This window comes from Microcebus murinus, chromosome 1, assembly GCF_040939455.1.
Source record: "Microcebus murinus isolate Inina chromosome 1, M.murinus_Inina_mat1.0, whole genome shotgun sequence".
NCBI classification, from domain to species: Eukaryota; Metazoa; Chordata; class Mammalia; order Primates; family Cheirogaleidae; genus Microcebus; species Microcebus murinus.
The window spans coordinates 66,213,889-66,241,859 of NC_134104.1; the positions used below are offsets into that span (position 1 = coordinate 66,213,889).

General features: G+C 41.9%; 1 protein-coding gene across 27 annotated transcripts in view; it reads left to right on the plus strand.

Moving 5' to 3' along the window:
- KALRN (kalirin RhoGEF kinase) overlaps positions 1 to 27,971 on the plus strand; it is a 653,674-nt gene that overhangs the window by 291,502 nt on the left and 334,201 nt on the right. For all 27 annotated transcript variants that reach the window (XM_020287048.2, XM_020287049.2, XM_020287013.2 and 24 more), the window contains exon 10: positions 14,409 to 14,531. In XM_020287048.2, coding sequence (XP_020142637.1) covers positions 14,409 to 14,531 — 123 coding nt within the window. The remainder of the gene's footprint in view (positions 1 to 14,408; positions 14,532 to 27,971) is intronic.

Genomic DNA, 27,971 nt, shown 5'->3' on the forward strand with positions numbered 1-27,971 from the left:
GAAGAGAGAGAGGAGGAGGAAGATGGGAGGAGATGAGAAGGATGGGGGCTCCTGCTAGGGGAGGGAGACCAAGCCTGCCTCTGCCTGGCTGGCTTCTTGCCCATTGCCATTTCTGGGGGTGGTCTTTGCCCAAGTAGGAATACTTTGCCCTTTAAGGGCTCAAATCAGAGTAAAGCAGAGAGATGTAAACCAAAGATAGATGCAAGTAAAAAAGAGAGTCCATTTAGACATCTGCAGCCAGAGATGGCCTGACACATCATCTCTGTGGTCCCTTCCTCTTGGGTCCCAACAGGTGCACTCTTGGCATTTTCTTTCTTGCTAGGCTGGGAGATGATGGAAACAAGTCTTAAGGGTAAAACTGGAATTTGGATCCATTAAGCTGAAGAAAGACATGGAGAGGGCACTCCTACCTTACTCCTGCTAGTGGAGTAATTTTCAGCACTATTATTTTTCCAGCTCAGCGTTGAATGGTACTGAGCAACAGCTGAAAAAGCCCTCCATAACAACATTGTCATATCTCCACCTTCAGGCTTTTGTTCTCCCCTAACTCCTCTGGCTTCCCATATACATAAAAGGGCTAATTTCGAGCCCAGATAGATCTGACTTGTGGTGGAAAGAATAAGGAATAAATAGATTCTTGCTTTTTCTGGAAGATGCAAATTCCATTCTATTTTTTCTTAGCCAGAGCACTGTTTTTCGAGCACCCCCTGCAGGCTGTCTCGTTCTGCCATCCCTTGTTCTTCCTCGCCTTCCGTTTTTTGTTTTTTGCAAGAATAAATAGGGGCCATAGGGGGACACCTTCTGTGTCACCCTGATGGACATGATGGAGGCTGGAATGGAAGCAGGCAGGCCGAACTATACAGAGATTCGAGAAGGAGAGAGAAGCAGCGAGAAGCTGCTTCTAGGTGGATCTCTTTTTTCTTCTACTAGGAGTTCTTGCTTACCATGAATGAGGCTTACATAAAACATCTTTTACTTATAACAGGTTATTTTAAGCTCATAGCAACTTAACTTTGACCACATCTAGAAACTCTACACTGTTATTCCTGCCTCTAGTGTATGTTTTTAATGTTACACTTTGTACCTTTTTAACTTGTATGTCCCTTAAGAAATTATTGTAACTATAGTTATTTTTAACCGTTTTGTCTTTTAACCTTTATACTAAAGATATAAGTGATTTTCATACCACCATTACAGTATCAGGGTCTGGATTTGACTACAGTAGTCTCCCCTTATCCATGATTTCCGTTCCCAAGTTTCAGTTATGCACATATGAGATCTGAAAATATTACTTGGGAAAATAAACAGAAATAAACATCCTGTAAGTTTAAAAAAAAAAAAAAGAATAAATGTATAAAGTATTTGGAACTGCATGCAAGGCCCTGTGCTAGGAGTTTGTAGCCTCTGCCCTCAAGAGTAGACACATACACATACGAATATATTAATGGCATAGGGCTGTCTAAGTTTAGAACCAAAGAAGCAAAATAGCAATGAGCTGATGGAGTCAAAGCAGAGAGTTCCTTCTGGTTGGGGTGGGATTTGTGCTTGTCCTTGGAGCACCGGCAGTGGAGATGGGTGGCAGTCTTGGGAAAGGCCAGAAAGCAGAGAGCTAAGTTATAGGCTGGGGACAAGGATGAGGCAGTCTAACTGGATACCCACCCCTGGCAGTGATAGTAGGAGGTGAGGCTGGAAGAGTAGGGAAAGGTCATATTGGTGTGAGTAGGGCAGTGACACGTTAAAGCTCCTTGTCTTCCCTTAAAAGCACTGTCTTATTTTTAAGCAGTCTGGTCAGCTAAACTAGTAAGGGGCCGTGATTTCAGAATTTATCTAGTTTTGTGACTTTCCATTTTCTGAATTAATGAAAATTAATATTAAAGTCCATAGGTCCTGCACACAAATTGATCATACCTGCTTCTGTCATTTTTTCTGGAGCTCCATGTAGAAAATTATAGCTTTTACTATGTCAGCTCTTGCTTGCCAAAGACTATCTGAAAGATATTTGAGAGAATTTTTTTAAAAGTCCAAATAGTCACTTTTTTACCAGCTGTAGTGACTATAGCCTCTCAATCATCCTAAACTGGTTTGGTCATTGTATAATCCAATTGACAGCTTTGCATAAAAAAGATGAGCACTTTAGGTTGCTTTCAGAATGATTAGTTATAAAAAAGTGACCAGAATCATGATGGGTCTAGAAACCAACTCTTTGTTTATGAAAGAAGGATTAAAGTGGCTAAGAAGGAAAGGCTTGGGGCATATTCTATACTGGGTTAGATCAGAGAGAAGCGCACAGGGGGAAATCATCTTCAAAATTTGAAACAGACTGGTTGCTTGATGAGTACATTGGGAAGCGGATTCAAACATCAGAGGGATAATTGGATTCCAACCCTGAGATTTTGTTCCTGGAATTAAATGTATCTATAAAAGTTACATTGTTCAAAGCTCAGGATTCATTATCTTTGAGTAAATATGATTGAACATCTGATCCCTTCCCTTGCCTTTTCTTATTTAATCTTCCAACACTATAAGGCAGGTGATAATTTGGTCCCCATCTTTCTGGTGAGGAGAGTGAGGCTTAGAAAGGTTAAGTGAACTTGTGCAGGGTTACACAGCTAGTTGCAGATTGGGGATTCAATCACAAATCCACCTAATATCAAACTCTATGCTCTCAGCCTCTCTGCTATGCCATAGGCAGTAAGCTGAATTATGGGAATAAGAGAGACCCAGTCTCTGCCTTTGAGAAGTTTATAATTTAGTGCTAGAATATTACTGATCAAAGGGCCGTGGTAGATTACTTGGTCCCAAAGGATGAGACTTTCTTAATGTCATATAGCTGCTGACAACTGAGATTCTTCTTCAAACTACGTGTTCAGTAAGATCCACAAAGACAGTCCTGCTCATACCCAAATACCCTTTTCATATGCCCCATCATTTTAAAATTGGCCTCTGTAGCTGTTTATCTCTAACACAAATCTCTCTAAAACAGATACTACCCATTGTTTTATTTATTATATTTATATTATCTATTTTTCACAGTCATAATTATGTTAACCCAGCATTGCTGATGCTGTTCTTTGGAGCATATATCTTGAATAATATCCATCCATTTGCCCATGGGTGTAATTGCAAGTTCTAAAGTTCTCAAGTAAGTTTTTTGATGGTTATAATCCAGTCATTCAAATGTTTTCAGGTAGCTAATAGGTGATTCTTTGGGCAGGGTTGAGGCTCCGCTGAGTTGGAGCAGGTAGGCAGAAGAGAGAGGGAGGCTCCTGCTTTTAGACTGGAGTGACAGAGAGGGGGCACTCCATCCTTCTCCCCATAGTGGGGGACTAGTACTGAGGGCTGTGGGTCCCAGTCCTCTCCAGGTATTCCCTAGCCAATGCAGGGCAAGGGAATGAGCTAGAGGCTAGCCTCTGGCATGCTCACACCCTTCCTGCCTGGGAAACTCATGGACTTCTAGTTTCATGGTTCCCCATTTCCAAGTCCACCCCAGCCCTGCCGTCCTCTGCCCTACCCTCCTGCCTGCCTCTTTTCCCTTTTCACCGTGGCGTTCTCCCTCAGTGTTCACTTTGCCGTTGACTTTGATTTTGTGAATGCAAGCTCTGCCCTGACTGAGGAGTGGTCCTTCCATGGTGAGCATCTTCCAAAGAAGGACCTGGGCACCTCCACCTGGAAAGGGTGGGAGGCTGGGGAGGCAGTGGGAAGATGAAGTACTTCCTAGGAGTTACTGAGCCTCAGAGTTCTCTTGATACACAGCAATTTTTAATATCGTTAATGCCCCCAATTGCTTTTTTATTGTTATGTTAATGAGTGAAAAGACAGTTACCATCCAGGGTCACTTCTTTCTGATAATCCCTGTCCTTAGCATGTCCTTGATCTCACATGCAATTCTGGAGCCTTGAATACCAGGATAAAGGATAAAGGATTCATACATGATTACTAATAGGGAGCTGTTGAAGGATTTTGTGCAGAGGAGACATGTACTCAAAGGAAGGTTGAGGTAATCTGGTGCCAGTGCGTGGGCTGAGTCGGGGTGGGAAGAGATAGGGAGCCACAGTCGTGGTGTATGGCCGTACAGCATGAAGTAGGGCAATGGAGCAAGTGTAGATTTGAGAGCATTTATGAAAAAAAGATTATTAAAAGTTGCTGTCCATTTTGTCATAGAAAATGAGTGAGGTGTCACGTGTGAATATATAACTGTATTTCTCAAATTGTGGTCCTTGCACCCTTGGCATTAAAATTATATGGGCAAAGTGCATGGCTTTTTAAAAATGAATTATAAAGCCCTGTTCCACTCCTTTTGATTCAGAATCTGAGGATGAGGTGGTACCTGTATTTTAAAAGCAACCCCAGGTTCTAAAGTTCAAAAACTCTGACAAGCCTTTCAAGCCTTAGTGATGAGAGTATGGTGACTTCATCAACAGGCATCCAGGCCCCAGGGTGAGGACGGTCTCGCAGGGAGGTGCCAGTTACCCAGCCTCAGCTCTGTTGGGAAGGGACAGGTGTGGGCTGGCAGGGGATAGAGGGGCCCAGGGCTGGGGGCAGCTGAGACCCTCAGCCAGCTTCTACCCAGCATCAGATCTGTCAGGAGTGACAGGATTGCAGCTCCCAGGGGAAGGAGAGTCTATAAACCAGCTAATGAGTCTCAGCTGAGCCCTCTCAGAAACATGATGTCTTCTGCCACCATAGCAAGACATTTATTTTGATCATACTTGTTCTAAGAAGGGACAGAAAGTGAGTTGCCGGTAATTGGGCATTTCGTAGTGTGCCTGTGTGCTCTGCACTCGCAGCCTGATGGGGAGCTAGGTGGCACAGGCGGCGTCTGAGCCGCCCCCCTTCAGAACCAACACTCCATGTGCTGTGCGAGGAGACGGAAATAATGATTTGATGGCCTCTCCTGGGTGCTCTTACACATTGCGTGTACTTGAGCCTTTAACAGAACAAAATGTCTTGCAGACTCCTGATGGTGTGTACATGCTTCTTCATTCAGCTCAGAAAGACAGCCTTCTAAACAGGCACGGGGTGGGGAGCTGGGGGGAGGTGGGGGGGAAGAGGGAGGAGTTCTTCGGTGTACTTAAAACATCGAGCATCTTGCTTGTTTTACCCTGTGGATCAAATTATGACATGAACTGAATAATCCATTTCAAATAAGATGATTTATCAGAAAGAGCCAGATGAGGGAATCAGAGAGTTGGGATTTTGATTCCACATATGTTTGCAAAACATCTCCATTTCCTTTCATGGTTTTTGCCCTTTATTACACAAGATGTTCCCAAGTCAGATTTGTTGAGTTCATTCATCCATTTATTCAGCAAATGCTCTTTGAGAACACAGCAGTGAATCAAAGTCCCTACCCACATGGAGTTTACATTCAGGGGGTAGAGATAAAATGATAACAAAATCAAACACATACATAATGTGTCATGTGGCAATAGCAGGTGCTATGTAGGTAGAGAGCTGACTGTGTAAGCAATGGGATGTGTTTAAGAAGAGGTCCCTGGCCTGTGGGATGGAGTCTATGAAGTTCTCAAGACCAGAATTGTCTCTCTTTAACTCAGTTGTATTCATGGCTGCTATTCAGAGATGTTAATAGTTCTCTTCCAAAGGACCTTTTCCCTCCTCCTTGGCAGCTAGAAACGACTATCTCCTGCCCTGAAAGGCATTCCATCTTGATTGTATGCTGGTTGGAATAAACATAATTACATGAGGAAGAAAGGGGGTGATTAGGGAATTATGCATAAAGGCAGTTAGATTGGCTCCCAGATCTAGTTCAGGATGTGAGTATCTCTTCTGGAAAAGACTGTTCTGGGAAAGAACTAATTTCTGGTTGAAAAGTCAGGGCAAGAGAAAGGAGAAAGAGCTTTACAAGTTGTTACAAGCCGTCTGCTGTCATGGGCAAGCAGTGCGGGCTTACCTGCGCTATTGTTCCCAATGACAGGGCCATGTCAGGCCTCTTCCTGAATGGGTGGTACAGCTTCTCTCAGGACAAGCAGGGCCGGAGTGTCAGCCACATATGTGCTTGGCAGTTCATTGTGTATCTTTTTTTTATTATTAATTTTTTTTTATTTCGGCATATTATGGGGGTACAGATTTTAAGGTTTCAATAACTGCCCTTCCTCCCTCCCCCCACAAGTCTGAGTTTCCAGCATGACCATCCCCCAGATGGTGCACATCTCACTCATTATGTATATATATATATATATACCCACCCTCCTCCCCCTCCCCCCTGCCCAATACCCTATTACTGCAGTACCTATGTGTCCACTTAGGTGCTACTCCGTTAATACCAATTTGCTCGTGAATATATGTGGTGCTTGTTTTTCCATTCTTGGGATACTTCACTTAGTAGTATGGGTTCCAGCTCTAACCAGGAAAATATAAGATGTGCTATGTCACCATTGTTTCTTAGAGCTGAATAGTACTCCATGGTATACATATACCACATTTTATTAATCCATTCTTGGATTGATGGGCACTTGGGCTGTTTCCACAGCCTTGCAATTATGAATTGTGCTGGTATAAACATTCGAGTGCAGGTGTCTTTTTTGCAGAGTGTCATTGGATCTTTTGGGTAGATGCCAAGCAATGGGATTGCTAGATCAAATGGTAGATTCACTTGTATCGCTTTAAGGTATCTCCATATTGCTTTCCACAGAGGTTGAACTAGTTTGCAGTCCCACCAGCAGTGTAGGAGTGTTCCTCTCTCTCCGCATCCATGCCAGCATTTGTTATTTGGAGACTTTTTGATAAAGGCCATTCTCACTGGAGTTAAGTGGTATCTCATTATAGTTTTGATTTGCATTTCCCTGATGATTAGAGATGATGAGCATTTTTTCATATGTTTGTTGGCCATTCTTCTGTCTTCTTTAGAAAAGTTTCTGTTCAAGTCCTTTGCCCACTTTTTAATAGGGTTATTTGATTTTTTCTTGCTGATTTTTGTGAGTTCTAAGTATATTCTAGTTATCAGCCCTTTATCAGATACGTAGGATGCAAAAATTTTCTCCCATTCTGTAGGTTGTCTGTTTACTTTCATGACTGTTTCTTTGGCTGTGCAGAAGCTTTTTAGTTTCATCATGTCCCATTTGTTTATTTTTGTTGCTGCTTTGATTGCCTTTGGGACTTCTTCATAAACTCTTTGCCTAGGCCGATGTCTAGGAGAGTGTTTCCAACATTTTCCTCTAGAATTCTAATAGTTTCATACCTTAGGTTTAAGTCTGTTATCCAGCGTGAGTTGATTTTTGAGAGAGGTGAAAGGTGTGGCTCCTGCTTTAGCCTTCTGGCTATCCAGTTTTCCCAGCACCATTTATTGAAAAGGGATTCTTTTCCCCAGCGTATATTTTTGTCTGCTTTGTCAAAGATTAGATGGCTATATGAGGATGGTTTTATATCAGGATTCTCACATCTGTTCCACTGGTCAATATTCCTATTTTTGTGCCAATACCAGATTGTTTTAATTACTACAGCTTTGTAGTATAGTTTGATATCTGGCATGTTAATGCCTCCCATTTTGTTTTTGTTGCCTAGAATTGCTCTTGATATTCGGGGTCTTCTCTGGTTCCATACGAAGCGTAAAATTATTTTTTCTATATCTGTGAAGAATGCTGATGGGATTTTAATAGGTATTGCATTGAATCTGTAGATCAGTTTGGGTAGTATAGACATTTTAATGATGTTGAGTCTGCCAATCCATGAGCATGGAATGGATTTCCATCTGTTTACATCCTCTGCTATTTCCTTCCTCAGTGTTTCATAGTTCTCCCTGTAGAGGTCTTTTACCTCCTTGGTTAAGTATACTCCTAGGTACTTTAATTTCTTTGTTGCTATTGTGAAGGGTATTGAGTCTTTAATTTGGTTCTCAATTTGATTGTTGTTGGCGTATACGAATGCCTCTGATTTCTGTGTATTGATTTTGTATCCTGAGACTTTACTAAATTCATTTATCAGTTCCAGGAGTTTCTTGGTTGAATCTTTGGGGTTTTCTAAATATAATATCATATCATCAGCAAACAGTGAAAGTTTGATCTCTTCTGCCCCTATTTGGATACCTTTAATTCCACTTTCCTGTCTGATTGCTGTAGCCAGGACTTCCAGCACTATGTTGAATAGAAGTGGAGATAGTGGGCAGCCTTGTCTGGTTCCAGTTCTGAGTGGGAATGCTTTCAGTTTTTCCCCATTCAGTATGATGTTGGCTATGGGTCTGTCATATATGGCTTGTATCATTTTTAGGTATGTCCCTTCTATGCCTATTTTCTTAAGTGTTCGTATCATGAAAGGGTGTTGAATTTTGTCAAAAGCTTTTTCTGCATCTATTGAAAGAATCATGTGGTCTTTGTTTTTGCTTCTGTTTATGTGGTGAATTACATTTATAGATTTACGTATGTTGAACCATCCCTGCATCCCTGGGATGAAGCCCACTTGGTCGTGATGGATTATTTTTTTGATAAGCGTCTGGATTCGGTTAGCTAAGATTTTGTTGAAAATGTTTGCATCTATATTCATTAGGGATATTGGTCTGTAGTTTTCTTTTTTTGTTGCATCCTTTCCTGGTTTTGGTATCAGAGTAATATTCGCTTCATAAAAGGTGTCGGGGAGGTTTCCGTCATTGTGTATCTTCTGAGTGAAGTGCTGCATGGTGGAGGAGAAGGTAGTGTAGGATTCAAAGAGTGAAAACTCATATTCCTTTCATTCCTCTAGGAACTTACTTCCTGCCAAGCAGGGCAGAAGAGAGGGTGGAGACACAAAGAGGACCCAGTGCAGACTGTGAGGTGGAGTTACAGTGGGAGTGTAGAGTGGGGGACATTCACTCCAAAGTCCTGTATCAAAGGGATCAGTTTGAGTTCAGTTCAGTTACATGTGTATTCAGCAACCATGGTGTTGAGCACCATGCTGTGTCCTGAGACTACACGGAGCTCAGAGTCCAGTGGGAGAGCCAAGCCTGTGGGCAATAGTTGTGGTTTGAACAGAATCAGAGAAGAGCAACACCCACCCCAGCCTCGATGAGTTGTTAAAGAGTAAAGGCTTTCCATAGCCAGTGATTTTGAGAGCTTAAAGTAGGAGGCAGCCTGGGAAGTGGGTACAGGAAGAGAAAGGATATGCATAGTTCAAGTTAAGGGAAATATAGTGAAAATAAAACTCAGGAAATGTGAAATGGCCTTTAGGGTATTGAGGGGTGAATGAGGCAGAAACTCACTGGAGGTGGGGCTATGGGGGGTGGACACAGAGGACTTTGTATGTCAGATTAAGGGGCTGCCCCAAAACTATACCCCAGGGAAAAGCCCTTTCAAGAATGCATGAATTAATTCCTTTTAAGTCTGAGGTTATGTTTTGTAAATGAATTTGGTGTCTTTAATTTTTTTAATATTAGGATCCAGTTGTATTAACAATTTATAATTTATATTGAAACCTTAGTGTCTAAATTACTTCCTTGGAACCAAAGGCACATCTTGCCAGAATCTGATTGAGACTATCATTGAGTGCTGCTTCCCACCGAAGTTCAGGGACACAGCTGCCATTTATGAAAACCAGAGCACGAGTCTGGAAAGAGAAAGAAATCTTCAGAAAAATCTGTCATTTCTGTGCTACCTCTCATAACCCCTTTGCTTCTGTACCAGTGACTTGTTCCACCTTCTACCCAATTATTCAAGCCATGCCTCTGGGGGTCAGCCTTGCAACCTGCCCCTGCATCACCCCCACACCCAGTTACCAAATCCTGGTGATTCTTCCCCCAACCTGTTTCTGCATGGACTCTGCCATGGGCCCTGCCTAAGCCCCCATCACCTCCTGTTGGAATTTCTGCAGAGTTTCTTCCCAGTTGATCCTTCGCAAAGCAGTCAGAGCATTCATTTTAAACAGAGAATCTGACGATGTCTTTCCCCTTGTGCAAGCCTTCAGTGGCTCTCAGGATTAATGCTACAATCTCCCACTCAGTGCACCAGGACTCACCACAACCTGGTCCCTTTTCTCTGGGCCCATTTTCTACTTATCCCTACTCAGGCCATGCTGGTCTTCTTAATTTCTAGCTTGGTTAAGTCCTACTCTCTCTCAGATCTCAGGTAAACCTCACTTCTTCAGAGACACCTGCCTGGACTCCCCAGCTAGGGTGTGTCTTGACTATTGGCACTTTTCACCTTTGCAATTAATGATGAATTGTGTGATTTAGCATCTAGTGCTTGTTGCTCCTGATAGACTGAGTTCTCATCCGGGCCATGCCTGCCTTGCTTACTGCTGCACCCCACACCCCTGCCAACACACACACACATGTACACACACACACTGCTCTAGTGCCTGGTACCAGGGCACAGTAAGACTAATAGGTAAATGTCTGTCTGAACATAACAATGTACATATACCACACATGCTTCTCTGCTGCCTGAGGACCCCTCAGACAAATACAAAAGAATAAAACTTCCAATGTTGGAAATGCTTAAATATCAGTTCAAAGCCATCAATAGGTATGAATAACTATCATGTTGTACTACCATGACTATAACTGGTAATTGAATATAACAGGGAGATGATTATAAGGGGTACCTTGATGGGTATTTGTACCTAGATAGGGTCCAGGGTTTGCCTAGAAAGTCAATTTAGTCTTCAGCCGGTGATGTTCAGATTTTGAGGCCTGGATCACACTAACTGGACTCACAGCTGACAGATATACATAATTCCAAGGCTGCACATAAATTTATGGTGTGTAATGTAGTTGTCAGGCACTGCTGTTGTCTACTCAGAAACACATTTCTCTGGTTGTAGAGTCTGCATGGGAAGTTGGATTGTGCTCCCAGGGTTGCAGGACATGGAACCAGGGTCAAGAGAGCTTTAGTCTAAATGTGTATATCATGCAATGATGGCTCTGAATGAACTCTGTGCAACAAAATAGAAATCAGCATGTTAAAAAATACTTCATATATTAATTATGTTTATCTATCCTCAAGTACTTTTTTTGTCTTTGTGTATTACTATAGCAACTTTGTGCTTCTTAACTCATTTGCTTTTTAATTTGTTAAATTGATTTCTGCATAGTTCCTGAAACAGCTTCAATTCTAATGGCAGAAATTGGACTCAATGGTGGCAATATAACATCCCAGAGTATCAAAGTTATGTTTTAACTAAGTAAAAGCCTCTCAAATATGAAATAAATAGGTTATTTTTAAGTGATGGAGGCATAGCTAATTAAGTAAACTAAGTATCACTAACTGAAAATGAATCAACATTTTAAAGAAAGCAAAATAACTTAAAAAGGAAACAAACTGTACCTGTGTGTGAACTAATAGGTAAAAAATAGTCTTTTTCACCCATGTTCATTGCAGCACTATTCACAATATCTAAAATACGTAATCAACCTAAGTGTCTACCAACAGACGAATAAAGAAAATGTGATATATACACACATAATGAAATACTATTCAGCCATAAAAAAGGATGAAATCCTGTCATGTGCAACAACATTGATGGAAGTGGATCATATTAGCTTAAATGAGGTAATCCAGGCACAGAAAGACAAATATCGCATGTTGTCACTCGTATGTGGAAGCCACAAAATTTGATCTTGTGAAAATAGAGAGTAGGATGATGGTTACCAGAGACTGGGAAGGGTAGTGGGGAGGGGACATGTAGAAGGGATGGCTAATGGATGCAAAAATAAAAGTAGTTTGAAGGAACAAGATCTAGTGTCCTGTAGCACAATAGGGTGACTGCAGTTAATAATAATTCATTGCATATTTCAGAATAACTAGAGTGAAGTTGGAATGTTCCAAACACAAAGAAGTGATAAATGTTTAAGGTGATGGATATCCCAGTTACTCCAATTTGATCATTACACATTGTATGCTTGTATCAAAATGTCATGTTTGCCATAAATGTGTGCAACTATTATGTTAAAAATAATAAAAAAATTTTTAAAAAGAAAAATATTCTCTTCAACCAGTTTTACAATAACCAATTTTCTTAAAGCCTGAGATAAAAAAATGAAATAAAATTCATTAAGACATTACCAGTCAAGTATGTCATACTTAATTGCTCAAAACTAAATTTAAAAAATTGTAATCTGAAAAATCTGTTAAAAATTCTAAAGCATTCATGAAAACTACAGATAGTTCTTTTTTTTTTTTTTTTTTTTTTTTTGAGACAGAGTCTCACTTTGTTGTCCAGGCTAGAGTGAGTGCCGTGGCATCAGCCTAGCTCACAGCAACCTCAAACTCCTGGGCTTGAGTGATCCTTCTGCCTCAGCCTCCCGAGTAGCTGGGACTACAGGCATGTGCCACCATGCCTGGCTAATTTTTTATATATATATCAGTTGGCCAATTAATTTCTTTCTATTTATAGTAGAGACGGGGTCTCACTCTTGCTCAGGCTGGTTTTGAACTCCTGACCTTGAGCAATCCTCCCGCCTCGGCCTCCCAAGAGCTAGGATTACAGGCATGAGCCACAGCGCCCGGCCAGATAGTTCTTTTATAAACAAAAATTTATCCTCAAACCCCAATTCATTCTCAAGAGATTAATGAAGGTTTAAATATGCATAAAAATTCTAAAACTTCACTATATACTTGGTATAAAATACATGGGAATCTTTGTGAAATGTTTATCTTTGACCTTGCTGAAGCTTGTGATTCCCTTTACAATACAGAATTGTGGAATCTAATTTTTACAAACCAAGTAAAAATACACTCTTCTAAATTTTTTGGGTGAAATTTCACCATAAGTAATTCTAGAGAAACATAGGCTTTTCTAAGAAAGGAACATGTAGTACTGCCTTTCAGTGTTTGTAAAAGGTTAAAATCCAGTACTACCTAAATTTCTTTTTATGGGTGTGCCTCCAGAATATCTTTTAAAAATATATTGCCAGAATATGTTATATGAAGTGTTAGAAATCTCCATACTTAATGTTTAGATAAATAGTCATTTTTGAAAAAATTTTTCTTCATTATAATGGACAGCTACTTGACCTTCTGTCTTCATTAAGTGGATGTTTGTTAAACCTCATTTTAATATTCATATACTTTCCTCTGAACTAACACAGTCTTGGTGTGGGTTTTGTGATACTGTCACTGAAGACTTTGAAGACTTCTATACTTTGCAAATTGCTGGCATTATTTTATTCCAAATATCAGAGGAAGTGAAGCCAAAGGCTAGATTCTGTAAAACTAGAACTCCTATATCTGTAGTCCATGGAATGATTTGGTCTACCTCTGCTTGCCACAGGACAATCCATATAAGAAACAGAGAGATGAATTAAGCATCCTTTAAAATAGACCTGGTCATCTAAATCATTTTCCAAAATGGTCTTCTAAAATCTGGGAAGGCCAGTACATTATTAATCAAATGTTTAGTTGATAGTATAGCAGGAGTGGAATGGGCTCAGTTGAATCTTGGCAGTATCTATAACAGGTGTGTCTATACTATAATTCTGATTTAATTGTGGCCACCTGATTTACTGAGTGCCAACTCTTCAGAGAGCAGAAGATGAACAGCTTCCACCGTCCCTGGGAAACACACATTTTTGTTAGGTCATCTATGAGGATGCAAAATGGGTACTAAAGGCTTTGGTCCTCCCTGCATTTCAGGGTCTTTACTAAGGAGTTCCCACTCCCCCAACCAAGTGCTCCTCAAGAAAACTTATTTTCTCCCCTTCTGAGCATCCCCACTATCTCCTGTCTTCTACCCCAGCCACCTCTATTCCAACTTCTCTAAACATTGAGGTAAAAGTCTTGAAGCCAAATCACTAGATCTTTACCTGGAAGAATGTGGAGCCTCCACTGCTTCCCAAGAGAATCACAGATACGGCCTTAGGATGCAAAGACCTTAATTTATTTGGTTGGTTGGTGTTGATTGGAGGAGAGAAGTGGAAAGAAGCCAGAAGGGGCTGTTGTCCTAGTGATCAGCTATCTTAAGCATCCAACTGGAGACTGACTACTGGATTTTACTTCCAAGATTAGGAAGGGAGTCCCAGGGGCACAATGAGGCCAGATACAGTGCCTGGTCACCAGTGCTGTGAGTGTTTCTGTGGTGGAGTGACAGAATCATGGGGGCCCAGGTACTGGCCCACCTGCCACTATATCATTTTCTGCCAGTATCTGGCTTTATGTAGTTGGTTATAGGTAGTGAGGGAGTGCCTGATGGTCTATGTTGCTTGTTTAAAATAATTGACTAATTAAAGCTAAGAAAACTGAAAAAATAATAGGAGGATATTCTGGAGATCAAATAGGATTAGTTAAATTTAAAGGTGGGACCATTATATTGCCAATAACAGTAATGAAATCTCTTGTATTCACAGTGGATTGAACGTTTCCACCTGAACTGCTACTTTCTGATTGGGAGGGGTAGGTAGGTAGTTAAGACTGTAGCAGTTGCACATGTTGTCACATGTCTTTCCTTCTGCCAGGAAGTCATTGTTTCTCTCTTCCTTCTCTCACCAGGTGTTGGACTGGATTGAAAACCATGGAGAGGCCTTTCTCAGCAAACACACTGGGGTTGGGAAGTCCCTACATCGAGCCCGGGCCCTGCAGAAGAGGCACGATGACTTTGAAGAGGTGGCTCAGGTGAGATGCCATGTATGGGGCTGCGCGTATAGCCAAGTGAGGAAGATCAGGGCTGTGGCTTTGGTGTTTGGTGGGACATGCTGGGTTGACAGCCTGTGGCTTGCTGGGCTGCCTGATACAAAGAGACCTTTGTCTTGTCTTGGATCACTAGGTGAGTGGTAAATAGACCCCTAAGTTTCTGGTCTTCAAAGAAAATATTCCTGCTAACGTGATCCAAAATGCCTTGTCCACAAGGTGGTGCTGGAGGGAGGATTATTAGATCTACATTAACCCAGGGCTGCTGCTTATGGTTGTCACTGCCTGTGAGAAGGAGTTGAAAATCAGCAAAACTGTGTACCTTCAGGGCCTAGAGAAAGAGATGGCACCTGTTCATCAGCCATGCATCCACAAGGCTGAATGTGCCTTGCTGTCACTTGTATAATATTTAGTCTGCCATTTATACAATATTTAGTTGTTTTAATGAGCTACGCACCTGATCCAAAAAGGGCACTGTTTTCTAAGTTGCACAAAGATGCTGCATGAGAGGTCCTGACCATTTATCTAATAGTGTAACCATCTAAAAGTGTTTCTGTTCAGAGCCTTCACCTCAAAAATTTTATCCTATTTCTGTTATATTTCTCTATTGGGGAGATTTTCAAATGGGTCCTGAAAATCTTCACCTTGAAGATGAAATGCTGCCATCCAGTTATTTTATCAGATGTGCAGTTACAGTGGAAGATAAAACTGTGAAGAATAAGGCAGGGGAGGGTGTCCATATGGGTCTGAGGGGTGGGCGAGGATAAAAAAGCTAGATTTTGCCACATCGCAGCTTTAGGTGGGCTGGCTCCCATCCCACCATGCTGGCAGCCCTCAATGTGGGTGCCACCCTGGGCATTCTGCAGAGCCCGGCCCCCACCCAGGCAGGTGCTTGCTCTGGGTATACAAAGAGAGGGCCTGTGAAGAACCAAGCAAGAACAGGGAGACCGTGGAATATTGCTGCATCTCTAGGGGAGCTGCAAGTACATCCTGAAAAGTGAGAGGCCTTGCAGGAGGCAGAAAGACTATGTCAGTGGTGACCTGAATCCAGGGAATGTGGGTAGATTGGATCCAACCTGTGGGATAAAGAAAGCCTCATATGGAACCCTTGTTCACTGTTGATAGGAATGTAAAATGGTGCAACCACTATGGAAAACAGTACAGAGGGTCCTCAAAAATTTTAAAATAGAATTGCCATAAGATCCAGCAATACCACTTCAGGTTATAGTCCCCAAAGAATTGAAAGCAGGGACTCAAACAGATATATTTGTACACTCATGTTCATAATAGTCAAAAGGTGAAAGTAACCTCAGTGTCCATTGACAGATGCATGGATAAACAAAATGTGGTATATTCATGCAATATTATTTAGCCTTAAAAAAGGAGGAGATTCTAGTATACGCTACAACATAGATGAAACTTGAAGGCATTATGTTAAGCAAAATAAGCCATTCATAAAAGAACAAATATCATATTATATGATTCCACTTATACCTAGAGTACCTGGAGTATCCAAGTTCATAGAGACAGAAAATAGAATGGCAATTGTCAGGGGCTGGAAGGAGGAGGGAATGGGGAGTTATTGTTTAATGGGTATATAGTTTCAGTTTTGCAAGATGAAGAGTTTTAGAGATGGATGGTGGTGTAATGATCTAAAAGTGTTCCTGTGTTCAGTGTTGCACAACACTGTTGATGTACATAATGCCACTAAACTGCACACTTAAAAATGGTTAAAATGGTAAGTTTTGTGCTGTATATATTTTACCACAATAAAAAGAAAATAAAGCCTCACAGTCACATGAGGACCTTCTGGAGAATGAGCTGGACTTTACTAAAATAATATAGACACAGGTCCCTATATGTCTTCTGATGGACAAGATGTAGCACAGTACCAAAATGTCTGGGTGGCCACGCATCCTGGAACCTCTCCAGTCTGTTAGGGGGCAAAGGACTGTGGAGGGTCACATGCATCCCCTGACTGCTTAGAGTGGGGGTTGTGTTCTGTTGAAGTAGAGACATCCTACAGCTTTGTCGTGTCTGCCTCTGGGTTGTCCTTTAGCTCAGCCCCTCCTTACTTAGGACAGACATCCCAAAGCCACCCACAGCCTTGACCCAGTCACTCCTCCTTGTTGTCTGCCTGATGTGGCCTCATAAGCAATGCCATCCTTAGTTGTAGGCTAGAGTTTTTGTGTTGCTACAACAAGCAAGCTGCATAGCCATCCTAACCCTATTTCTCCTGACTGCTCCTCCACCTTCTTGCCAGTGTCTGATATCTCTTTCACATGGGACAGTGTGACAATGATTTTCCATCAGCCGCGGGGACACACTAACTTAAATTAATACTAAAGAAAGAATGGACACATATTTGAGAGTTTATGGTTCCATTACATATTTTGTCTCATACCAACCCTGAATGGTAGGTAGTATTAGCCTTTTTTGTATGGAAGACAACACTGAGGCTCAGATTCTTCATTGTGCCCAAGTCATCCAGCTTGCAGTGGCTCTGCTGGGATTCAAACCCAGGTACGTCAGACTCCAGAGTCATGTTTTTATCCTAAGTCCATGCTGTCCCTCCTATTGGGGTACAGGAATTGAGTATAAAATTTATTTCTGAGTGCCCATTTGCTTATGGAAAGTGCAGGACAAAGAGCAAGAATGGGGGAGTGGCACTGCCACTGCAGCTGTCCTATTTCACATCCATTACAGCTTTTCTCTGGCCCTGCCCAGGAGTAATCCATATAATCCACATCTCCCAACTCTGCGTTCTAATAAGACTGTATCTTTTTGAGAAAGGAGAAAGAGTTCTGACATCCAGAAGGCTCATGAGTTTAAGAAGAATGATTGCTCTGGAAAGGAGAACAGCAGATGTGGACTACAAGGGAACACTTAAGCTAGGGGTCCTGAGCCACTGCCTGGCCCTGTAAATCCATCTCTAGGCCTCTAGAGATAGATCCTATACTCTGAAAGTTAATCCTGTCTCATTCCCTCCTCACCACTCTGCAGAAGGGTGTGGAAAGTAGAGCTGCGCAGTGTCTAGGATTTGTTAGTCCACCTAGGAAAACTGACTCTGACCACAGTGAAGGCGAATTGACTATCGGTGGCAGCCTGCCCAAGACCTGCTTTGTTCTGCACAATGTGATTGCCACGTTCAGGTGGTGAGAGCTGGGAGATCCAGGCAGGAAAGGGCCCTTCTTTCTCTCTTGCTTGTTCTCAATTAGGTGAGGGCCACTGGGAGAAGAAGAGTGGATTTAATCCAGAATCAGAAAATTCTTGAGTTAGAAGAACAATGACAGAAAGCTTGGAAACTCTTCTTCCTTATTTGTTGTTTGGGGTTGCTGTTTGTGAGATATGATCAGGAAAGGTGCCACAGGTGTTGTGGAGTAGGAGGCTGGGAGGTCACTTACAAGCAGTGCTCCAGACAGCCATAATTCAGCGACAGAACTCCTTTCAACCTTATCATTTTATAGTTTTTTCACCTGACGCTGACATGAGATGGGAATTCTGAGCACCTATTCTCTGTATTCAGGTTCAAAAAATCATCTTGAATCAAAGCAAAATGAGAGCTCTAAGGTGTGTTACAGCTCCTGGAATTTGCTCTTCCACAGGGAAGAGTGCCCTGGAGCAGAGAAGACAGCTGCCCATGGGGAGAGGCCGAGGCAGTGTAAAGCCCCTGGACAAATGCCACTCCACTCTTGGGATCTGGGTAGGGGGTCAGGGGTACATGTGATTCTCACCATTGGTCATTCTTCGGGGTAAAGACATTAAGGCAACTATTAAAATAGCCTAAATGGTATCTGTGAAAAATTAATGTAGCAATCTGTCATTAAACTTTAAGTTTTGTGTTTAATAGCTCTTGAACAAATTTTAAACAAATTTTTCAAATATCATTTGAAGGAGATGAAATAAGTATTTGAGTCCTCCATTCATCCTGCAGATGGCACTCTTTGGATAGCCAGCATAGAAGCAGAGCTGATGGGGAAATTCACCACAGTCATGACAGTTTCCCTGGCGAGGTACTGGACACTCAGGGGTGAGGGTCCAGGGCAGAGGATACACTAGGGAGTCTGTGTCTAAAGTTCTTTCGAGTCTAAGCTACTGAGGTTGCGCATGCTCGCATAGAAGACCTGGAGACTGATGGAAATCCTTCTTGGTCCTTAAGTCAAATACTTGATGCAGGTTGCCTATAATGTCACCAAATGACTCAAGCCATAGGGTATAACAGGTTTTAAGTGACACTTATACTTTTTGTGGCCATTAGATGTCATCAGGAGTATAAACAAGTATTAGATGGAGTTGCTGCCCATAACAGCATAGCTGACAGGGGATAGATGTATCCATACCTGCCAGGTGGTGGAATAGGACATAGTACTGTTCTATTGTCCTGGGATATTTGCTATTACTTGGTAGGAGAGTATGCAAGTGCCTGTGGTTTGGATAGCAGCTGTGCCTGCTCTGTTAGTGGTCTCCTTCATGGCCTCATCATCTGAAATGCCAGATTTTCTGTAAGCTAATTTAGTCAAAAATTAGCAAGCATTTACATTCAAATATATATTATCTAAAGTCTCAAAGCACCAAATCACATTTAAGCAGCTAAGCATATTAAGTGCATTAGTGTAACATTTTTGGAAAAAAAAAACAGACAATTTAAAGAAAAACTTAAACATAAAAACATAGGCACAATTAAGTACTTCAATAATCTCTGGTTAGTTGTTTCTCTAACTGACCCTTGGTTTTTTTTTCTCAAATTTGACAAGAACACACTTTTTAAAAAATCATTCTGAGTCTCAGGGTCAAAATAGGTGAAAATAGAGGGAAAGCATTTGGTGGATCTATCAGTCACAGTGATCTTGCCCACCAACAATATGCAAGCAGTCAGTAAACCTGCCACAATACCGTGTTTCCCAGAAAATAAGACCTACTCATAAAATAAGCCCTAGCAGGATTTCTAAGCATTTGCACAATATAAGCCCTACCCCAAAAATAATACCTAGTGATGGGCGTGTCTACACAGCATATCTGCACAACCCATGCCTTTCTTCGCAGAGCGGTAAAGAAGACAAGCAGCCCTTCTCATCTGTCCCATCATGACAGCTACTACCCCAGAGGTGACCAGAAAGGTGCGGGCAGCCCCATCAACAAGGTCAGCCCCCCCATCAGGTCCCAGCCATCCTGTATGTGCTACAAGCTGAGGCTTTGAGGGGAGAATAACACATCCCCTGAAAATAAGCCCTACGGTGTCTTGTTGAGGAAAAATAAATATAAGACCCTGTCTTATTTTCAGGGAAACACAGTACTAAGGGCAAATCGAATAGGGTAGGGCCTTCCATTACATGGTGCTCTCCTGGTTTTCTTCAGCCTTTCTGCTTGGCCTGCTTAGACTCTTCTCCCTTTTCCCCAGGATTTGTTCCTCAGACCATCTCTTCTCACTATACACAAATTCCCTGGGTAATTTGGACTCTTTCTGAGTCTCAACTGCCACCCCTACTCTGATGGCTCCCACATCCACAGCCCATCTCTCATCTCATAAGGTAACTTATACACATGGAAAGTCTGTGCCCTCAGAGTTGGACAATCGGCCTCATCAATTTTCTTGTCCCATGAAGTCTCATGTTAAACAAAAGTTGAAGAGATCCACAATTTCTGTCTTGAGGAACTCAAAATCTAATGGAAAACATGTATCAAACATACTCCAACCCTCTAAGAAATTCCATAGTAAGAAAGGAGACATAATCTTTGTTCTTTTAGGGTTTTCAAGGAGCATTTCTAATGGGACAGCCAGTTCTTTTGGCAATCCAATAAATATACCTGCTGAGGGATGGTGCAGTGACCTTCAGAGTGAGTTTCATCTTTTCCTTCTTGTCTGAGATGATGACCAATTATAGCAGCTGCAAATGCAAGCAGAAGGGAAAGGTGGGAGAGCTTAAATAGCTGCTTTTTCACACTCCAGCTTCTTAGCAAGGATGAAAATTCTTAGGCAGATGAAAAAAATAGTGAGGAAGAAAGCCAGGAAAATGCAGAGAAACTAATGTCATGAAGTGGGCAAGTGGAAGAATGTGACGCAGTAGAGAAATAAAGGACAATCTTACCCTTTGCATCTTGTGTGACACCTTTCCCTTTGCGGTGGATTTAGGACCTTCCCTCTGCGGAGGACTGGGGAGAAGTTGCTGGCGTGAGCTGATAGGGGAGGGTCTTGTGGCTGCGCTCAGGAAGAAGATGTTACATCTTGTAGATAACTCCCAACCAAGGATTTTGAAGGTCACTTTGTGTAGATCTCATGTTAAAAAGCAGGAGGGAGTAGGAGCCAGTATCCAAGATATTACAGAGAGCCTACCAATGAACCTCCTAACAAGCACATGAACTATCCCCCACTTTTGCTACTTCCTGAAGGGGATAAATGCCACACTCAGAATAAATTGAGACTGCATTCCTAATGATTTTAAAGTTCTGAGCAACAAATTGAAAGATTTGAAATCACAGGTGATGTTTTTATCTCTTGTTCCATGCAATGGCAGTGACTAGAGAAAAGAAGGGAGGCTTTGAGAAACAAATGGCCATGTGAGGTTGATGTTTTAAAAAATTTTTTTGCAAAACCATGATGATGGACTTCCGGCAAGGGGTGGAGTGCATCTTTTAAAGATTGGGAAGGATATATATTGGCAGAAACCTTGTTGATCTATATAGAAGTAGTTAAGTGAAATTTGAAGTAGAGGAAGAAAATTATCCCAGTGAAGCCAAAACCAGGTATGTCTGGCACAGGTGACATGGAAATAAGCACCTTAGGAGGGAAATGCCCTGAGATCACTTTGGGTTAAAAACAACAACAACAACAACAACCAAGAATATAGATTGCAAACAATATTTATAGCCTCCCTTTTGATAAACCAACAAAAGGCATGTGTAACAGGTATTGCACTTAAACTTTTAACACAAGAAGATAAATACAATAAATAGTTCTGAGAATTTAGGGTATTGAGCTCATAACAGAAAATGGCAATAGAAGAGGATTCTTTGTTGAAATGACTTGTTCTAACAGGAGGGATGAGGGCATCTCAGGATGTGTCACATTTACAAATTTGACATCAGTACATGATGGAGAAATAATATGAAGATAAGAAGAACATGAAAAATAAACCATCATGTTAGTGGAGAGGCCCATAGTCTGCCCCAGCCTATGGAGGATATAGCAAATGCTGTTCTGATACGATTTCAATTCTGGCTCAAGGAAAACTGTGGTGATGATGGGTGTCTTCAAATTTCCTGGACTCTCCTGGAATGTTTGTGATGCTATAAATAAGATCGGTAAGAGCAAAAGGGTTCTACCTGCTAGAAAGTGAATCATTGTAGGAAAGCTCAGAAAACTCAGTTTAAGTTTTGTCTAAACTCTCAAGAACCTTGATCTTAGATGCAAGAGTTTAGACTTTATTCTTGGAGCAGAGAGGAATGTTAAAGGCTTTTGGGTGATGTAAGGAGGAAGGGTATAATGAAGCCAACTCTAGCTTAATTCAGGTATCACTTCTAAGCCACAGGTTGCTTCTGTCTGAAAACAAAAGCAAGTGCCTTGTGATATAGTGTGCTGCTTGTCCCTGGTAGTTTTCCAGCAGAAACAACCTTTTTTCCTGAGGATTAAACATCTTCAAGTCTTTCCTATCTTAAAAACAAATTAATTTTTTTGAAAAGCCACCAAAAACACTTTCTCTGAACCCTTCTTTTCCCTCTGTTTCTCCTTCTCTTTGTAGTCCAAGTTCTTGGGAGAAGAGTTTCTATTTGCATCTCTATTTCTCACCTCCTAGATTCCTTTTGACTCCTGCCATTGGGCTTTTGTCCTCTTTGGCCCACTGAGGTTAACCTTACCAGAGTCTATAACAGGACATATTTGTTGCTAAATCCAAAGAATACTTTAAAGATCTTGATTGAGTTTTCTGAAGCATTAGACCCTTTCAACCACTTCTTCCTTTTAAAATTCTCTTCTCCCAAGCCTCCTATGATGTGTTCTCCTGGTTTCCTTCAGCCTTTCTGGCTGGTCCTGCTTAGATTCTTCTCCCTTTCCCCCGGATTTGTTCCTCAGACCTTTTCTTCTCACTTTACACACAATCCCTGAATAATTTAGACTGTTTCTGAGCCTCAACTGCCACCCCTACTCTGATGGCTCCTGCATCCACATCCTGTCTCTCATCTCATCCCTGAGCTCCATGTTCATGAACCCATTGGCTCTCTGGACACCTCCACTTTTAAGTTTCAAAGGGTTCTTACACTCAGTGTGTCCAAAATTTATTTTATTTTCTTCCTTCCACCCCCTTCCAGTGCACCCTTACTCTTGCATTCCTCATGCTAGTTAAGGACACCAACCACCCACTTGCTCAAGCCATGAACATGGGGGTCATTGTTGACTCCTCCTTTGCTTTCACCTGTCATTGAGTCTATTGCAGAGTCCTATTGATTCTACCCTTTTAATACGTTTCTTTCTTTCCACCCCTATTGCCACTATCTTAGATCACAGTCTCATTATCCCTTGCTTGGATTATTACAATATCTAGTCATGATCTCCCTAAATCCATCCCCACGCTGCCAGAGTAGCTTTCCACAAATGCATATTTCGTCATGATCTCCGTTGGTGATGGAACCCATCGATGGTTTCACATCAGGGTTAAATCCAGACTTTTGATATTATAACCTTTATAACCTGGCCACTGCTTTGCCTGGTTTTAGCTTTTACCCCTCCTGCGTTCCCTCTATTCCACCCTACATTCCTATTGTTCTACAATTTTCCTGAACATGCCATGATAGTGACACCTACCCTGAGGAGTGATGTGACGGTTAGAAATGATGTGGAGGAGCCAGGCAGGGGCCAGGCACAGTGGCTCATGCCTGTAATCCCAGCACTTTGGGAAGCTGAGATGGAGGCCATCGCTTGAGGCCAGGAAATTGAGATCAGCCTGGGCAGCATAGTAAGACCTCATCTCTCCAAAAAATATTAAAATATTTTTAATAGCTGAGCATGGTGGTGTGCCTGTAGTCTCAGCTACTCTGGAGGTTAGGTGGAAGGATTGTTTGAGCCCAGGAGTTCGAGGTTACAGTGAGCTATGATTATGCCATTGTACTCCAGCCTGGGTGAAAGAGCAAGACTCCGTCTCTGAAAAAGAAAGAAAGATATGGAGGGAGAGGGGAAGGGAAAGGAAAGAAAGGTAGGAAAGAAGGAAGGAAGGAAAGCAAGGAAGAAAGAAGAAAGGGAGGGAGGAAAAGAAAGAAAGGAAGAAAGAACTGATCAACACCTAAGTGGACATATAGGAATAATAACATCAAGCAGGTGGGAGGGCAGAGGAGGGGATGGGTATATACATATACAACGAGTGCAATGCACACCATCTGGGGGATGGACACGCTTGAAGCTCTGACTCTAGGGGGAAGGAGGGGAGGCAACACACATAACCTAAACATTTGTCCCCCCATAATATGATGAAATAAAAAAGAAAAATAAGAAAGAAAAGAAAGAAAAGAAAGAAAAAAGAAATAACATGTGGACAATACCTAATAGAGAATGTATTCATAGGAGATGCTCAATAAATGGCAGCCTCTGTGGCAGCAAATGGTGACCATGGTAGTGGCAGTGGTTGGTAATGGAATACATGTAAGTTTCACTCCCTTTCCTGCTAAGTTATCAAGTGCCATGCTGTCATCTCTCAAGACTCAGCTTGGTGTGGTCTGCTGTGGGAGAAAGTAGGCCTGTGATTTGAGATGGCCATACCAGCTATAGGTAGTGACCAGCATCGCACAAGCACTGTGGAAGAGATGTTCACCCAAATAGACCAGTCAGAACCCAGGAGAGCCAGTAGCGTAGTGGCATGTGCTGCATCTAGGAGACAATGGTGTTCAGAGATCCGAGGCGCAGAATGGGCAGCTTGCTTCGGGAAGGCTCTCAACAGACAGCAGGGCCATAGCCACTGGGCTGCAATTCAGAGGCATGATTCCTGGGGTACCAGAAAAGGAAATGCCTGGCTCCTAGGAACAGGACCAAATTGTAGTTGTCGAAAGTGGACACCAGGGCAGGACTGGGATGGCTGCTATTGGGATCTGATGTGGAGGAGCAGTCTGTCAGTGAGAAGCATGATTCCATATGATTTCTGTAACTGGGCTGGAGCTGAGCCATGGGGCCTGTAAAAAGGGATGAGGAAGGAGGAGAGTCTGTGAACCAAGCGAAAGCAAACTGCCCCTCTGCTGTAGTGGCCCTCCTCAGAGGGATACCCAATGTGTAATCACTAGAGTTTCACAAAATGACAACTATTTACCTTGCACAGTGATAGTAACATACGGATGAGAAGAATAGAGCTACTATCTCCCAGGGAGCATTGGCAGGGTTTCGAAAGGAAACCGGGAAAGCTGTTCCAGAGGAAAGCTTTCTCTTCTGCCTGGTATTGATTCTGAAAGCAAACCATTTATTACTGTGTCTTTCGATAATTAATTTTGACACAGGTCAACCTGCCCAGATTAAGAGAAACAGAATCAATGTCCTTTCTCTTCTCCCTTCCTTCATTTCTATGATACTTTGTGAGCAGGATGAGCTCGGGAGTGTTCTTGCTGCTGGAGAAGCCAGCATTTGTCTAAGCTGCAAGTAGGAGAGAGCCAGAATGAATCTACTTGCAGAGGGAATGTACGCAAATTCCACAACAAAACTATTTTGCCTGCATAAAAAGATTTGGAAAAGTAGTTGTAAGGTTTTAAACCTATACTATACAGACAGACATACAAGAATAAATGGTAACTGCCATTTATTGAAAACATACCTTTGCAAGGTATATCTCATTTAATCCTTGAAACAACTCTGTAGAGTTGGTATTAATATCTTCCAGATAAAGAATCAGGCTTAGGATCATTCAAGGACAGGAGGCAAGATCTGAACCCAGACAGGCTGACCTCAGAACCCACACTTCTAGCACACTCATGTTTAAAGGAACTAGAAAAAAAAACTGGATTTATTCAACCTTTCTTTTGATTTTTTTAAAGGAAGTTTCTATTTTATTTGTATTTATATTCTTATTTTTAATTAGAAAGCTACACATTTTTCAGGATAAAACATACAGAGGAGCAAAAAAGGAACACAAATAATCCACCCACTTGGTTGTCTAACAGTTGCTAATACTTGGTGTTTATTCTCCCACATCTGTTGATGTGTATATGGGTACATTTAGCAACCAGCTTTTCCCATTCAGTGATATATCCATGGTAATAGATACATATCTACAATGTTATTTTTCTTTGCTAGTGGCATCTTTACTATTAAGACTTATTCTTTTTCCCGATTCTATTAATAGTAACTTCTAGGCTGTTAAAACCAGGTACATTTATAGGTGTGTATAGAGAAGCAAAAGTAGCACTGAAAACAGAAGGCTAGCCAAGCTTTCAGAATTTCTTCCCAAGAGAAAGCTTCAGAGAATGGCAATTTACAAGTACCTTCTCAAGCTCTTCCAGCTCCTCATTGTAGGTGTGCATATATTACAGGGCTGTGAGGGCCTTCTGAGTCCATAAAACTGGTTGGGGTGGAGGAGAGGGCTTCAGAATAGTAACATTGTAGCCCCTTTCCTCTTCCTCCTCCATCCCTTAGCCCTCGTCCAAGTGTGATTTCAGGTGGGCAGTGTTTTCCAGGACCCTGAGACCACCATGAGACAAGTACTTCCAGGCTGTGGCAATTAGGGTAATGGGGGCAAATCCAGATGTGGGGGCTGAAGGATAAGGGCTTTGAGAACATGTGGGTAGATGAAGCAGTTGGTGCAGGCAATGAGGACAAGGAACCAGCACCAGAGAGCCCCAAGGGAGAGGGCTTCAGGCAGTATATTATGCAAAGCAAAAAATAAAACATATATCACCAACAAGAACAGCCCACTAGGCAGATCTGTGTCTTTTTCTCTGCCAATGAGCAACTGGAGGCAATTTCATGAACCAATTTAGTTTGGAATAAATTTTTAACGGGAGAAAGCCCACTGCCAAGTTCTGACAGGAACAAATCATTACATCTGAGTTATTCCCCCTAAAAGGGAAGCCAGGTTTGGGGCATGGGGTGCTGAATAATTATGGCCTCCTGCTGGTACCAGGGGACATCCAGGACCATTAGGATTGGTGCCTTTATTTGTCTTGGAATATGCAAGGCATATGCCCAGCTAGCCCAAGGCACTGCCCTCTGGGTTTAAACAGAGGTTGGTGCAGCTGTCCTGCTACAATCTAGGAGCCAACAAAACAAAATACTGGCAACTTCAGCTGTAATTACATATCTCCATGATGCTTCACACTGTGGGCTATTTTGTGCAATGTATCTGAGTTTCAGTGATGCCAAATATGGATTGAAATAGCTGTAGTGGACATTGATCCATCACCTGCCTAGAATTTGAAAATATCGTTGGGGAAGCAGGCAGAGGGAGAGGCTAAGAAGGGAACTACGATGCAGGAGATGGACAGGTTTCATTTTTCTTCTTCTTCATGAGGCTTGGACTGTGCCTAAAATTTTGGCCTCTTTAATGTCTTGGGAATTCCTAGGGTCAGTCTCATTTGTTTAAAAAAATACAGGATTATTTGGATGTGGACTATGGGTCTGATCCACCTACTGTAGCTGTCACTAGTGAAAGTTTGCAAGTTTATAAAGTTAGAAAGGTTCAAGATTTGAATATCCAAATTACCCAGATTTGATCATTACATATTGTATAAGGTATTAACAGATCACATGTACCCCCAAAATATGGACAACTATTATATATCAATAAAAAATAAGTTTTAAAAGATTATAAGGTTTGCAATTCATTCCAAGAAATTACATGCCATCATGGCTTCAGGGTGTCAGATGATGTGGCCACCAGATGACTGGGACACAGGATAGTTTCCTAAATGCTCCCTTTCCTCATTGTGCGCCTCACATGGAGACAACTTGAAAAATTAGTGCCACAATCTTCCCATCAACAAAATGGGAGTTACAGATTCCTCTTGCCTTATTCCTTGTGGGAGGCAACACGCTCCAGTGAGAAGGATGTAGGGATTGGGACACCTGGGTGGGAGGCACAGAGCAACATCTATGAACAGTTCACCTTACCTTGCCAGGACTCAGTTTCCACATCTATAAAATGGGAATAATGTCTGTCCCATTATAGTTGAAGTAGGCTTTCGGTAGGATAATGTACTCAAAAGCTCTTTAAACCTGGAGCACAGAGCAAATGTAAATTATCATCATTATGATTCAGGGGATGTGGTAACAGTGGATGAGATCATGTCTGGAACACACTCAGAAAAGAGGAGCTGAGATATAGAAGAGATTGATGATATTGCCCCATACTGGGAGTTTCCCAAGAGAGGGAATGTGCTGACCACTCTCTGAGCTTAACTGAACTCTTGATGCCCTGGGCTTGTTTCACTGTTTGAGAGCCAGATTCCCATGCGTAACGGGATTAG